General features: G+C 47.2%; 1 protein-coding gene across 1 annotated transcript; it reads right to left on the reverse strand.

The window, feature by feature from the left end:
- Positions 1–588: 588 nt before the first annotated feature.
- LOC135918751 (TBC1 domain family member 25-like) lies at positions 589–16186 on the reverse strand. The gene is made up of 4 exons (XM_065452420.1): positions 15794–16186; positions 15183–15485; positions 14841–15022; positions 589–1976 (listed from the first exon to the last, which is right to left on the reverse strand). Exons 1-4 carry the CDS (start codon positions 16178–16180, stop codon positions 1109–1111), a joined length of 1740 nt encoding a protein of 579 aa, XP_065308492.1. The 5' UTR covers positions 16181–16186; the 3' UTR covers positions 589–1108.
- Between the last annotated feature and the right edge of the window lie 320 nt (positions 16187–16506).

Genomic DNA, 16506 nt, shown 5'->3' on the forward strand with positions numbered 1-16506 from the left:
GCATCGCCGCCGAAGTAGCGCATACGAAGTGGGTCCGAAGCCCATGCCAGCTTTGTTTCCAAAGCGCTCGCCTCCGCTGAGCATGTCGCGTGCGGCACTCCTCCTTCCTCCTCGTCGTTTTGTCATACTCTACTCCTCCGCTTCCCTTGCACCCTCCTCCACCGCTTTCCTCCTCACGCTCTCTTCGCTCTCACCATCTTTCATCTCCCGCTGCGCTCGTTCGCTCGGTTACGAAGGGCGAGGATATTGCCGCTTGAGCGCAACTTTTTCAACCCTTCAAGAAAACGAAATAAAATGATAAAGACCTCATGTGCGTCGGTTCTTCATAAAATTCACGCGTCATAACTGTGCCGTTATCAATTCTTTTAAATTCTGTTCAACAGCTACGATCGTGTCATCTCTCTGCCGAAAATAACGGGCATCACGATAACCGCAATATAAAGCTAATTGCTGTAGTACATATAAAGGAGAAAACAGAGAATGCTGATGGTTGTGGCACCAACGTCTTTCACTCAAGAATTCCAAGCAAACCTTTATTAAAAGGTAGATTGGTTGTTCCGTCGCTGCAGCTTTCGACAAGCTCACAATGAAATCTAATAATGAAACCTTGGTTCCGCTGCAATCATAATCGTAGCCTGACGGCGGTGCTCGCAGTCAATCATACGCTGTTCTTAACGGCCATGGTGATAACAGGGCTTATCGCTGCATGGTTCAAAATGTAAGCCAGCATTTATAAATGAAGGCAACACAAACGCACGTTTGTAGCACTAGAAGTCATATGGGACGCAAAATTCAATCTCAAATCTGTAACCGGGCGTTAACGAAGTGCACTCATGTGAAAGCGTAGTGCTCTGAAAGCAAGTATACGGGGCGCATCTGGGTTGGACCTCAGACATATAACGCTATATGATGCGCGTAATAAGGCTACCTCGAATGGATGGCGCTGGGCTACCAACAGGTTCGATGTGCACTGAGGACACGTGCAGCTGGCAGCGTGCAGCTGACCTGCAGCTGACAGCCCACGGCCTATAGGTTACCCGACCGCGTCGGAACAGCCAGCCTCCACTGCAGTTGAGTATATGAAATCGCGGATTCGAACACGTGGGTGCTATTCCCACGGTTCGTCCCATCCGAGGCGCAAGTAGTCGGAGTAAAAGGCCCTGGCCCGCTGGAGCACGCTGGTCAAGTCGTGCTGGCGCACCAGCTTATCGAAATGCACGGCCAGTTCGTTGTAGTCCATGCCTTCGCGCATGATGACGTCGCGGTGCTGCGTGAGTATCGCTAGGCAAAGGAACATCATGAACGGGTTGCCGCCGCCAAGTTCCCGCGGCCGCGGCAGCCGCATGTTGGCCGCACATCGGCGGCAGGCCTTCTTAGCGAAACTCGAAGCGTTCGTCCGCGGTACAGCGCCTGATTCCGGCGTGCAGACCCCGCTAGAGGAAGCGCCGTCTTCCTGGAACGCATGGTGCTCGTCGGCAGTGCTCTTTGGCTTGAGCTGGTCTTCCGTGTCAGAGGCGTGCTTGCCCGCGCTGTCTCCGTGGCCGTCGCACCATGTGCCCAACCGCTGGCTCGTGCTGTTCAGCTCCGTGCTCAGCTCTTGCGTGACGGACGTGGTGACGGGCTTGCAGACATCCTGCTCGTCTTTGTCACCGTTCGCCGACCCGTCACCGCACACGGTGGACGCCGACGGCGAGGCCTCTGCAGCCGGCGGCGGGCTCTGTCGGCAAACGACGTGCACCTTGCCCTGCGAGCTGGAATCGACGTGCGTCGACAGCAACGTACATGGCAGGACCACTTCGATGTGGTAGGGCCGCTCGAACAGGGGCAGCTCGCCGTCGGGTGGCATCGGCGGAAGTGAGCTCCACTGCACCTCGAGCATGCGCAGTGCGTCGTCAAAGGCGAACTCGCGCTTCAACTCCAGCAGCAGCCAGCGGTAGCAGAAGAGCAGGTCGTGGGCTCCGAATTTCTCAAGGTACCTGTAAGCGGATTTCAAGATCCCGGTGGTCCGAGTCACGCAGTCAATCTATTTTAAATGAGAGTTGCGTAAAAAATAGCTCTGTTTTTAGCAAAAGGCTAGTTCTAGCGGAGTATTGACACATATTTTCGGAGCTGTATGCAATGACTCTACCCCATTTTCGCATGGTCACGGATGATACTTGGCTAACAAGAAGGTTTGGAAACACTTCTATGATAATTTGCTCATAAGAAAGCGGAACAATAGAAAGCGTCAGCCTACTCAAGCGGTAGGTCTGTAGCAATCATTCGTTTAAGTTGTCGTCAGGACAATGAACAGACTTCAGGCTCCCACAGGAAGCGTCAACGACGAACATTTTAGCAGATGCAAAAACACACATGTGCTTAAACTTAGGTGCACGTTAAAGAACCCCAGGTGGTCCAAACTTCCGGAGTGCCCCACTACGGCGTGCCTCATAATCAGATCGTGGTTTTGTCACGTAAAACCCATAATTTGATTTAACATTTTAGTAGGGTGATCTGATAAGACATCGATAGTGACCAGTGATATTCTCTGTGTTTAGACGTGCTTCGCTAAGACCAAAATATAACACGGAAATACATGTACTGTTGGCAGCAAAAGTCAGCACCGCATAAAGGGCCATCGTGGCGTTGTGCGCTCGACACTGTCGACGACAGTATGCGGTATGATAGGGATGGCGATGTAGTTGGGTCCAGAACAAACTGTGAAGGCGACTGTTCGATGTATGTGACGATTTGTGGCGTCACGTGAAAAATCCGCAGGACCTGAGTGACTCTTGGGCGGAGCAGCAGGATCAAGAATTAGAGAAAGGGGGGAGTCCCGATCGACCAGTCCCGAGTGAGCGGAAATAAAGTTAAGGTCGAGCATCAGGTCATGGGGATATACGGCAAGGCCGGTGAAAAGCACGGCAGTAAGTCGGCCAGCAATGCTTACGCGGGCAGTACACATTCCAACGATGGCGACTGCTTGTCCTGTTATCCTCCGGACAGCACCGAGAATTGCGACAGCGACGCTATAAACAGCCTCGGTTTACTGGCGCCCAAATTTTGGACGGGCAAGTCTTGTGCCTGCATTTAGGCCTCTTAAATTGAGCTACGTCCGCTTTGCGGACGCTCATTGAGAGAGCGAAATCTCCGTTTAGCGACCTATCACCACGAATGTTCGTCGGCCAGGATGACGTTTTCTGCCACCGTAATTCTTACCCTGACGGCCCTTTCCTTCTTATTGTCTTCTCAAAACCTTCGCTAAGCTATCCTCCACAAACTTCATGACGCGCTAAGCGCAGGAGATCTCTGGTTCTCTCGCACCTACGACAACGCGGCCGGAATTCGATCCCGCGAGCTCGTGCTTCGCAGCCCAACACCATAGCCACACTAAGCAACCACGGCGAGTATCCTTAGCAAAGCACACTCTCCGTGGTGATAGCTCTCGCTAATTATGACCTACCAAATATAGCCCAAACCTCTATTATTTTAAACAGCTGGATCGCATTGGCAACCAATTATGCGACACGATACGCCGACACGTACTCCAGCACTTCCAACCAAGTGTGCAACTTTTTACGTTGCTGATCTCCTTCACGATATTATCTTAGTGCACGGTGACCTCACGATAGCTCTTCGCGGAACGTGGCTGTACATTACTTTCCAAGGTAATCGCCGACAGCTTGCACTATTGCTCTATCACGCAGAAGCTCACTACCTCCTACCATCTTCAGACCAATGGACCACTCAGGGACTGAACCGCACTCTCATCGACATGCTAAATATACTTTTCGCCCGGCCACCACGATTAGGCGGCCATTGTTTCGCTCTATGTAACGTTCGCTTATTACGCTGCATGCTACAAAACTGCCGCTAATTCTCCGTTTTACTTGTTCAACCGCAACTATAGACACTATACTCATAGGCGTGCACACAAGAGAGGCACCCCCCCTCCTCTCCCTCCCTGTGGGCTGAGCACAGGGGCGCAAATTTTGTGTAGGTACAAGGAACACGACAAGCGTCTCGCGGGGCACGAAAGAGGCGCGATAAAGACGCCACGCGTACAGAGACTAAAGAGGACAGGGGACACCTGTGACTTCGTAAACGCTTTTTTTTTATGGCGGGCGTGAGCGAAACTGGCGACATCCTTTTTCGAGCTATCTGTCTGCAACAGAACGAGATGCAAGCGTTCAACCAGCATGAAAAAAACCTTACGGCCATGCGAACAAATGAACTGCTTTTCTTCTAGATGCTCGACGAGACTGCCAAACAGAGGAACGACGCCAACGAAAACGCGACGTTGTTTTTGGCGTCGTAGTCCTGCTGCTCGCGGAAAAAGGAAGGCCATTCAGAAGGCACACTGTATAATTTTTTGAAATTGTAAAGCCTACCGAAAACGTATAACCCGATTCTGTGCGATCACTTGAAGTAGGGGTCGAAGAACGTTCGTATACGCGAGTTACAGAATGCAAAATAATCTTACGATTGCTGCACACAGCCATGTTTAATCAATTATCTGGCGGATTCAAGGGGAAAAGAGTAGCTGTCTGTCGTCATTAATCGAATCTGAAGGAGATTACAAAAAAAAGTTCGATATATAGGTAATTCGATATATCAAATAAAAATATTATAAAACGCTTTTAAAGGTGATTTTACAGCCGTTCGTTCTACGCAATAATTCGTTATGTTTCGGTTCAATATATCCGCGTTCGACTGTATAGGTACTTTTGGAGGGATTGGAAATAGGCCAATTGAGGAGGTTTTCGATCTTTAAAGGCTCACAAACATGGACAGCGAGTCTGTCTTCGCAACATTGCAAGTTGTTTTCTCTGGCATCGATGTCGGTTTTGACGGGGCTTCTACCATATCTGGTGACGTACCTGCAGTGTCCAAGCGAAGTGCGAACAGAACGGCAAGCATTAAATTATGGGGTTTTACGTGCCAAAACCACTTTCTGATTATGAGGCACGCCGTAGTGGAGGACTCCGGAAATTTCGACCACCTGGGGTTCTTTAACGTGCACCTAAATGTAAGTACACGGGTGTTTTCGCATTTCGCCCCCATAGAAATGCGGCCGCCGTGGCCGGGATTCGATCCCGCGACCTCGTGCTCAGCAGCCTAACACCATAGCCACTGAGCAACCACGGCGGGTGGAACGGCAAGCTTGTATATTTTCACTGTTATGCCCCCTACCTGAACCTGGTGCTCGTCGACGGATTGTTTATCACGAGCAGAGAACAAAATGCTGTTCGATATTTTTTTCAGCTCTCTGCAAGTTGTCTAAAACTTCGTTGCAAATAGCGTTGTACGCCACGCACTTTTTCGAGAGAAATTCCATGCTTTCAACACAAAGCTTAGAGCTCTGAACTCTTTTTCCTGGACTGTCGCACGGAAGCTGTGAAGGCCGTTCGTGAGAGCTGCGCAGAGCTCCCGAGTGAGTTAGTAGAGATTGTGAACTCAATGAGGCACCCGGAGAGGCAGCTAGAGCTTCAATCGTGCGTGCTGCATGGAAGTTGTCACCCTGTTGTTGTTTTTTTTTTCATGTTATTATGAAGGTTAGTTGGGCTCCTCAGGAGCCCAATGCTGAGCTCACAACGGCATTTAATAAGGTTTTCAGAAGCTTGCTCTATCTGCGAGACAAGTCCGGAGAAGAAAGACGTCTAATAGAATCAATGCAACCGAGATAAATGAACATTTCTGCTTGACCAAAGAGGAGCAGCATATAGTTAGGAATGGCCTGCCGAGGTGGCAACATGCAAGTTTTCGCAGCTAGCTCCAGCTGAGAACGTGGCGAGCTTCCCCGAAGATACCATGGAAGCCTCCAACACCTGCCGCGGTGACTCGTTTCGCAGGAGCCGCGAGGTGCAGCGTCAACAACCCCTTGGCGCCGCATGACTAAACGCGATCAGCTATTGTTAGTGAAATCGCCAACGCCTTCACGGTTCGACTGAAGCAGAGGGATTTCCTGGAAGGAGATGCCTTGGGGTGCCTTTTCACGGGCCTTTGAGGACGCCAGACAATGGGCAGCGGCGGAGGCCACTGTGCGAGGTCCGCCCTGGAATTTAGAGGCGCCGGCTGGGGTCGGGCGTGACCTCCTGGCTACGGGGACGCAGGACAATGGACAACACGACGGCCGCGTTGCGAAGGTCAGCTCCGAGTGCAGTGAAAGTGCGTACGTGTGTGTGTAAACCGTCCCGCAGAGAGGCGGCTTGTTTACGATGACGTCGAACGTTTTGCCTCACCTATAGGGATCTAGGGAACACGAAGTGCATATAACGAACTGTTGTCGGCGGCTAGAGTGTGCTCGTCGTCGTGCTCTGTGCTCGTCAATGTACTCGAGAGCTGTGTGCTCGTTTGCCGTATGCTTCGTTTTGCGGGCTCCATTTGGGAGTCACGCTAGACTGTGTAAATGTATCACTTGTTTCAAATGTAAATAATGTAAATAATTTTTTTTGTAAAAACTAAATCAGTTCAGTTTATTTCTTTAATGAGGAGACATACATGTTTACATAAGTATGCAGAAGGAGGTCCCAGAGCATGTGGCTGAAAGGGGACCTCCTGACAGAAAATATATACATTAAAGGAAATACAAGGCATAAAACAGCAATACAGTAGTCACTATGAGGAAGAATATTCAAAGTATAAGTACATACTGTAAAGTAATATATAGTCAATTCGTACAATTAAAATTGTACAAGTCGTACAATTAAAACAGTAGTTTAGGGCATTCGCAATATAACAAACCAAAATACTTATAAAGGCTATAAATGAGAGAAAAAGAAAACTAAAGAAAAAAGAGAAGAAAAAAACGGCAAGGAAATCAGCAGGAGTGAGGTGAATAGCTTAGATATGTGGATTATTTTGGCTATCTAGTAGAAAAGTGAATAATGCTTTCTTGAAGGAACTCTAACAAGAAGAGTGCTTGACATTTAATGGGAGGCTGTTCCAAGTGGATAATGCTGCGAAATATCCAGTTTGTTTTCCATAATTAGTATGTATTAGTGGCAATAAGAAATTGTTGTTAGCTGCAAACCTTGTGCGGTTCAGTTAACCAAAGTAGCCGTAGAAAATATATTTACTGGAGAAGGATTACGTATTACCTTAAATAACGTTATGGCTAATTTATATTTAACAATATTTTTTACTGAAAGTATTCTGTGGTTGAAAAGCATATCAGAAGCACTGCAGTTGTATGAGCTGAATGACAATATCCGGATGGCTTGATTCTGCAAATGCTGTAGTGGTGCTATATGAGTTGGATATGTGTTACCCCATGCTGTAATGCAATAATTAAGATGGCTGTGAATAAAAGAATAATACAAGGCCAGCAATAATATATGCTAAAATAATATCTAGATTTAAGTAAAATTCTAATACCGGGAGAAATTTTGCGCTTGAAATAGGCGATATGCTTCGTAAATTTTAAGTTTGAGCCAAGAATTATTCCAAGAAATGAGCATTCATTAACTGCACTGATGTTAAGAGAGTTTAGGTTGACAGTGGGAATGAACTCTGGTGTCCTATGATTCGAATGAAAAAGCATAAAAGACGTTTTGGTAGGATTTATGCTTAGCGAGTTAAGCTGGCACCACGTTAAAATATTTTTCAGATCAGTGTTTAGCTTAGTAGTCAGGGAAGTTAGTGAACGATCGGTAGCAAGTAATGTAGTGTCATCGGCGTAAAGAAAGGCCTCAGTTTCTGTTAAACAACCGGGTAAATAATTTATGTAAAGCAGGAATAGTAGCGGGCCAAGTACAGACCCCTGCGGGACCCCTTTATTGGTTATTCTGAAATTAGAAAGTGAGGAACTAAAATACACAGCTTGTTGTCTATCTGTTAGGTAACTTTTTATAAGTGCTAATGCAGGGCCATCGATGCCTACTGCTCGTAGTTTAGTAAGTAAGATGACGTGGTTTATTGATTCAAATGCTTTGGATAAGTCGATAAAAATTGATCCTGCGTAGAAACCGGCAACTATAGCGCCTTTTATTTTATCCGTGAAAGAAAGTATAGCACAATCAGTCGAGGATCCTACCCTGAAGCCGAATTGATTTGGCGAAAGAATGTTAAATTTTGAGAAGTACTTAGTTAAGCTTTTTCAAGACCTTTTTCGATAATCTTGCTACAGAAAGGAAGAATAGCAATAGGGCGATAATTAGAAATGTAGGAGCGGTCACCCTTTTTAAATACTGGAATAATTTTTGCTTTTTTTAGTTGACTAGGAAATACTCCAGTCTTAAAGATTAAATTGATAACATGTGATAACGGTCGAGCGATAAGATGAGCTACTAATTTAATATTAATAGAACTGATTTCGTCCAGACCTGCTCCTGTAACCTTTAAATCTTGTATGATATTAATTATTCCATCTGGGCCAGTTGGAAATAGGTACAATGATTGTAAGCATCGCTGAAATGATAGTTGATTATCAGTGGTATGATCAGAGGAATGGTCACAAAAGAACTCATTAAATGTGTTCGCGAGTTCATCTGCTTGTTCATACGTGCCGTCTGATGAATGAAGCGTACTTATTGGTTTAGCCCTATGGGTTCGGTTCAAGAAGGAATTTATTACATTCCACTGCCGTTTTGAATCTGTGCCGGCTTCAGCTATTCTTAATTCATAATATTTTCTTTTGGCTACCCTGAGCAGACGGTTTAACAGGTTACAATAGATCTTATAGCGAGTTTTGAGTCGAATGTTAAAAGGGCGGTGTTTAACTTTTCGGTACAGGTTATCTTTTTTACGTAGGCTAGTGAGTAGACCATTGGTTAACCAAGGGTTCTGTAAAGCTGGGACATGTCTTCTGCATTTTACAAAGCTTGTAGAATTAGCGATACATTTCCTTATTTTGTCTGAGAAGTCATTAAATGCAAATTCAGCGTTTGATTCTGAAAACACAGAACACCAATTTAGCTCACCAACGCGAGCGATGAAGTCGTCTTTATTAATCACGGCTGTATAGAATTCATGACAAGGTTTATGTAATTGATAAGGAAGTTTAAAAAAGACAGGAAAATGGTCAGTGATGTTAATTTCAAGTATACCGCAAACTGGAGGGCACATAAGGTTGGAAAATTTGTGATCTATTAAGGTGGCCGAAGCCCCTAAATTACATCTAGTTGGAAGCGAAACCAATGATTCGAAGCCAAATCCATGAAGGCAGTTAGTGTAGGCAGTAGTAGCAGAGCTGCAGTCATCCAGAAGATTGATGTTAATGTCACCAAGAAGCACAACATTGTTCTTTTCTGCAGACAAGTTACCAAGTATAGTGTTCAGGTCATTGCAAAAAGCAGATATGGAAGTTGAAGGTGAGCGATACAGGCAACCGACAATTGTCTGGTTCGCATCTTCCAGTTCGATCCACACAGCTTCACAGTTTGGCATTGAAAATGATATGTCATGTCTTCGTTTGTAACGCACATTTGAAGATATAAAAACAGCGACACCTCCGTAGCTTTGATGAGGGCGGTAGCAATACTCCGAAGCATAAGAGGGAAAGCCAAATAAATCATTATCTGCATCTGAAAGCCACGTTTCAGAAATGCAGATGAGAGAAAATGTGTGGTCTAAAGATGCTAAAAAGTTGTGGATTTCATCATGGTGTTTTTTTAGACTTCGAGCGTTAAAGTGAATAGCAGATAGGCATGGGTTCCTAAAAAAAGATTTAAGTTCTTCAGTCGAAAAATAAGATGACATTATCAAGGGCAACATTCCTGCTCGCCTAGTCCTGTCGCCCCAAGTTCCTCCGATCGTCCTACAAGCCCGACTCCAAATCTTACAATATGTATCGCCCGGCCGTTTTCTTTCCGATGCTTGACGCCTTTGTCCAGAGAGTCGAGGATCGCACGTGGGGTTTTTGACCTCGTGCGTGCCCTGCAGGAGCCTCCTCAGTCTCTCAGTGAGTGCTGAGCAGACATCAATTACTTGCGTCTTGTTTGATGAAGACGATGACAGCAATGCGGCTCCTGAGATCTCGGATTACAGCAGCAAATACAATGACCGTCTATGACATGGCTTCACTCGCTCAGAGAAGTCGGTTTGAACACAACAGTACGCAGGAAATTTTGTCGCGTTTTTTAGCTGATTTCTTTTTTTTTCCGCTGCTGTTCCTGTAGCCAGCGCTCCTGCTGCGAAATAACATTTTCGAAGCTAACGCGCGTAAAGACCAAGCGATAGGTACAACAGCTTTATAAACGGTGGGTACAACCACGTCGCGGGGGCGGCTTCTTGGGTGATGCTACCTTTTATAGAGCAGGAGATTCATAACATCAGTTTCATTAGACGACGTTTTCGAGCACTTCACGGCGACGACACGCAAGCTTTTGTTGTGATCGCAATTCAGTTTACAATGAAATTGGTTGTGATTTCAGATGCAGGGAATTTCATTTGTACAAATCAGGATCCGACCGAAACGCTTTTCCCCCTACTTGTTCATTCAGCTGTAAGAAAGGCCATATTGTCACAAATATTTTGAGGTGATCTGCATCGGCTCAAAATCACACTATAGTCCGATCACTTGGGCGCGTCGGTTGGATGCGCTTTGTATAACGTGAACGTATACCGCCCCTTGTAAGATTTAGTTGTACTGCATCCGAGTGCGTGTGCCAGTGTAAAAACGTGAGAGACAGGCACGTACCCAGGGGGGGGCCCGGGGGGGCCCGGCCCCCCCCCCCCCGAAATCAAGTAGCATACCCCCCCCCCCCCCCTCCCCACCCACGCCACCACTCCTCACACATTTCTAAAGCGCCGCCAGATCAATGTTGAGACTTCGCAGCTGTTCATCGGTCAGCATTATGCTGCCTTTTTCACTCCTTTTAGATGGCGGTAGTTATCGGCATCTGTTGTAATGTGAAGGACAGTTTTCTCATAGATTCCGCACCCGCGCGATTAACACGAGACGCGTTCAGTTGTCACCAACTATTCAACCGTCACGCGCATAGCTGTTGCTTTTGTTAGTTCAACCTTCTTTGTTTAGGCTGATCCTGGGACCAGGAGAGGGATGCGGCTGTTACTCAGCTGGTCTGTACTCTCATGCAACGAGTTGCGGCCGGAGAAAACGCCAGTTGCGTTTAACTTATCCCTTTGCTTCATTATTTCCTTGAGTTACGGCTCGCCGCGACGCTGGCAGATGCCCGGAACCATATACACGTGATATGGGTTAGATAAGCTGGGAAATAAAATAATGTGAAATAGCGTCCATCATGAAACCCTGCAATAACCCCTAAACACATAAGCAAGATGAATGTCGCCCGTTACCTCGTCTGTTTTTCCCCAACTGTATAGCACTTTTCGTTCAAAATTGGCAACTGGCAACAAAAATCGCAAGGAATTGAGAAAATTGAGAAATTAAGCATCTACTAAGGGAGAGAGCCAAGGCAACAACCAAACTGCAAGCAAAAGCGAATAATAAAAAAGTTAACCGTTGTTTACGAGAATATTTATGGATCAACATCTTTATTTAAAAAGGAAGTAGAGAAAACGCCGCCGGAAGTGGAGAACAATTACTTGTTTTGAATGATGCTTCTACAGTTACCGGTCGAACCGCCTCACGTAGCCACTTCTCTGCTGTGCTTATGCGGGTGTTTTATTACCCTTTCGCAGCGAGCGCAGTACGTCTAGAATCGCAGAGTCCTGCGCTCTACGCGGTTGTATGGGACTGGCGGCCTCACAGCGTTACGCAATTCGCGGAACTTTCAAAACTGATCAACAAGGCGAAAATAACCGATATTCGAAACTATAACATGAGAAAGACTGAAGAAGCCGTAAAAAATGAACGCAGCCTGATATCAGTAAAAAAGAAACCTGGCATAGGACAAACCATGATGTATGCACAAAAAGATAAGAAGGATAATATCATCAGCAATCTCGAAGATATAGTAAAAGAAGCGGAAAAATTCTAACCTGACCTGTATACAGTACCCAGAGGAGCCACGATAGTTCACTTAGAAACAGTAATCAACAGGATACAGAAACTCTCCTACAACTAGCGATGAGGTCAGAAGGACCCTACAAGACATGAAACGATGAAGAGCGTGAGGATAAGGTGGAATAACAGTAGATTTAGTCAAAGATGGAGGAGACATAATGCTTGGAAAACTGGCGGCTCTTTATACGAAGTGTCTATCGACTGCAAGGGTCCCAGAAAACTGGAAGAATGCAGACATTATACTAATCCACAAAAAAAGGAGACGTTAAATAATTGAACAATTATGGGACCATTAGCTTGCTCCCAGTATTATATAAAATATTTACCAAAATAATCTCCAATAGAATAAGGTTAAAAATGGATTTTGTCAACCAAGGAACACAGGCTAGCTTGAGGAAGAGATACTTTACAATGGATCACATCCATGTCATCAATCAGGTTATCGCGAAATCTGCAGAGTACAATGAGCCTCTCTATGTGGCTTATATAGATTACGAAAAGGCATTTGATTCAGTAGAGATACCAGCAATCGTAGAGGCACTACGTAATCAAGGAGTACAGAACGCTTACGTAAAAAGCTTCGAAAATATTGCTACATGCGTGAGGTATTTGTTTGTTTGAACGAGGCGCGTAGGCGCCATCACTCCAGAAAACGGGAGGAAGAACGAACTGGGCTCACGCTGTGAATCTAACTGGTCAGCGCTGCAACCGTTGTTGTAAATATAATCTGTAAATAGTTTCTCGTCTTACTGACTCATCCTTCGCGTAAGAATATCTACAGGGATTCTACAGCTACCTTAATTCTACACAAGAAAAGCAGGGAGATACCTATAGAGAAAGGGGTCAGACAGGGAGACACAATTTCTCCAAAGCTATTTTCTGCATGCTTAGAAGAACTCAAGCTATTAAACTGGGAAGGCTTAGGAGTAAAGATCGACGGCAAATATCTCAGCAACCTTCGGTTTGCCGATGACATTGTTCTATTCATCAACAATGCAGACGAGTTACAACAAATGATTGGAGACCTTAACAGAGACAGTGTAAGTGTGGGGTTGAATATTATTATGCAGAAGATGAAGATAATGATAAATAGCCGGGCAAAGGAACAAGAGATCAGGATGGCCAGTCGGCCACTAGAGACTGTGAAGGAGTACGTTTACCTAGGTCAAGTAATCAGAGGGAACCCTGATCATGAGAAGGAAATTCACAGAAGAATAAAAATAGGTTGGATCGCATACGGCAGAAATTGCCAGCTCCTGACAGGAAGCTTAGAATTATTATTGAAAAGTAAGGTGTGCAATCAGTGCATTTTGCCACTGCAATATGTCCAGTGCCAATGCATTTGCCAGTGCATTTCCCAGTGCATTTTGCCAGTGCATATGGGGCAGAGACTTGAGAGCAAGTTAAGGACCACGCAAAGAGCGATCGAACGAAGATTGCTAGGCATAACGATAAGAGAGAAAGAGTGTGGTTTGGATCAGAGAGCGAACGGTTACAGACGATATTCTAATTGACATCAAGAGGAAAAAATGTAGCTGGGCAGGTCATGTAATGCGCCGGTTAGATAACCGTTGGACCATTAGGGTTACAGAATGGGTACCAAGAGAAGGGAAACGCAATCGAGGACGACAAAACACTAGGTGGAGCGATGAAATTAGGAAATTCCTGGGCGCTAGTTGGAATCGGTTGGCGCAGGACAGGGGTAATTGGAGATCGCAGGGAGAGGCTTTCGTCCTGCAGTGGACATAAAACAGGCTGATGATGATGATGATGATGATGATGATGATGATGATGATGATGATGATGGAGGTGGTGCCCCCCCCCCGAAAAATATCCTGGGTACGTGCCTGGTGAGAGATGTCGTGGTTCATTTGCAGTGGTCGCCACACGAGCGCAGGTTTTGTAATAAATTATTTTAGTTGGAGAAAAGGTTACGGCTCGTCCCGTTGGCACGCCTAAACGTTCAGCGGCTGTTGCGTTTGATTCACCGCAGGCTATACTTCCAGAGCTACCGCGGTGTACGGACAGACCTTCGCAATAATACGAGGCGAAAAATGTGCTTCACCTTATGCCGAGTAAGATGCTTCACAATTTTGCGCCGAGTTAAGTGCCAGAGCATAGCTGAAATTTACGACTGTCATACTTCTGCGGCATATCGACACCCGGAGAGCCCGATATACAGTTTTATCTTCGTGCTGTGAAACATACGCAGGTGTTCTCATTTGCACAGTAAGGCCTTCCACTCAGCAAGGTATACATGACTTTGACAGCGTTGCTCTAAGAATGACAGGGCTGTACGACAAAAATATGTTTTGAAGCTTGAAGGGTGTGCGGGACTCGGCAAGCTCGCATGCATGATGGGACCGGACCGGACCCGCCAACGCCAGGCGGATGATCGTGGTAACTCATCGACCCGCTACAGCGATGGAAATGAGCCATGACAGTTATAAACCGGAGCTGCAGAAATGCTAAATAGTGTCGTAGCTCGACAGGCGTAGGACGAGGATCGCCTACATTATTTTTTAAAAAGTATATATTTTTCTATAATCTTATTATTATCACACATCTTAATTTGTTTCACCTTGTTTATTCAACTTTATTTACCATTTCCCTGCGGTATCTCACATTCACAGTTTATTTTGCGGCGCTTCAGTTGGCGCTTGAATACCATGTGCGCCCATCGCGCACGTGGTGTATAAACATGGCGGACGGCGCCGAAACGGGGAAGTGCATGCCGGAGGCGTAGCAGTGACGTCCTAGAGATCATCACCGCGCCGCTGGCGCCGACTCTCAAAACGACTCGATGTCCTCCTCGCCCCCAGCTTCGCACGGGGGAGGAGGCGTGCATCGAAGCACCCGAAAAATACTGGCTTGACTCGGAGAAGAATGCTTCTCATTACAGCAGTACGGGTATTGCAAGAGCAAAGAGTACCTGAAGAAAGCCGAGTCGAAGTGCTCCACCAGATCGGACAGGTGCTTGAACTTGAGCGTCATGGCTTCGCCGTCCGCGTTGAAGTTCGGCCCCAGGCGGCGCATTAGCGCGCAGAAGCACACGTACGCCTGCGGCTCGTCCCGCATCACCACCAGCAGAGGTGACGCCAGGTCGCTCATGCCCTGTGCGAATGGGTCAAAAGGGCGAGCAGCGTTACTGCGCTTCCTTGTCAAACTCTACTGCACAAGATGACGCGAGAACGAAGTGATCCACGCGTCTCTTTGTCCACAAGCGAAGCGTGCGTTTTTTTATTATTATTATTCGCTTCGAATTTCGTATCACCTGGCAGTAGGACAGTGACGGGTGGTTGAGCGCGAACGTGGTGAGCAGGTTGAAGAGCGAGACGACGTTGGCGTTGTCGTCTGCGCCCTCGTAGAACGGGTGCGAGCGGTCGGTGCGGAAAGCGTCCTTGCGCACCATGTTGCTGACCAGTTGGATGTCGCCGCTGAAGCCGGGATTCTCCACGAGCGCCTTCCAGGCGGTGCGTAGCTGTAGGTACTGGTCACTCTTGCGGCGCATGTAGGCCAACCGCTCGCGACCCGTCAGGCCTTCTGGGTACACGTTCAGAATGTGCTTCCAGACGACCTGCATGGAATTTAGTTGCACGTAAGGGAGTTAGCGTATTCACAGACTGGCTTCCCGTTAACAACTTCTCGTTCGGAACGCGGACAGGTTCGTTGTTTAATAGAGTGAAGAGCACTGAACGTGCTCTCCATCTGCAACAAACTAGCATTCTGAAGGTATAAGGTCATGGCTCTAGAGCTGATCAGACCGAACCAAGTAACTTTAAGAATACCGGTTGGCAAATGTCATTCTGGAGGGCTCAACTGTGGCGCCCGACATATCTGTACATCGGTTTGAGTATACCGGTACAGATAAGTTACTCAGCGGACCTTTCTTAAAGATGGCTCGACTCCGCCCTTGTAGACGGCAAGGCGCAGCTCCTGCGGCTTGAGCAGTCGCCCTTCGTCGTCCAGGCAGGCGCGGAACTCTTGGTCTCCGAGCGGGCTCGCCGCCTCCTGCTTGTGGCCCGTCCAGGGTAAGCTGATGACCGCGGGCGAGCCGACGGGAGAGCTCGCCGGGAAGTCCTGCAGGCCGGGAAGGTTGAGCACCCTGTGGAAGCGGCCCAGCGTCTTCTCCATCTGCAGGAAGAGCAGCCAGGCGGCCGCCTTGTAGCGAGGCTGCGCCCGCACACGCCGATCGGGCGCCAGAGGCACTCGAAGGCCGCTGGGCGCCGCCGCAGCGTTGCCACCGCGGTTGTTTCTGAACAGGTTCAGCATGGCGATGAGCGAGCTGTACTGCCTCGACGAGGGGACGTCTCGCGAGCGCGCACTCTAGGTAGCGCTTGTTTTCCTCACGACCCGTGGCTCGTTCCCACTGTGCCAATTTTCGAAAAAAAAAAGCGCGTACCCAATGTTACAGATTCAATAAGATGAATGACTTGTCCAGAATTTAAAAAGAAAGAACGCAGAGTAAATTAAAAACACGAAGAAAAAAATTGAGGCAGAACCGATGGGCGCCCGCTATACACGTGGCGGCAGCGGGGCCAGGGCCTCCGCCGGAAATCTTTGGGCGAACCCCTCCACACACTTCGTCTGTGTGTGTT

Source organism: Dermacentor albipictus, chromosome 1, assembly GCF_038994185.2.
Source record: "Dermacentor albipictus isolate Rhodes 1998 colony chromosome 1, USDA_Dalb.pri_finalv2, whole genome shotgun sequence".
NCBI lineage: Eukaryota > Metazoa > Arthropoda > Arachnida > Ixodida > Ixodidae > Dermacentor > Dermacentor albipictus.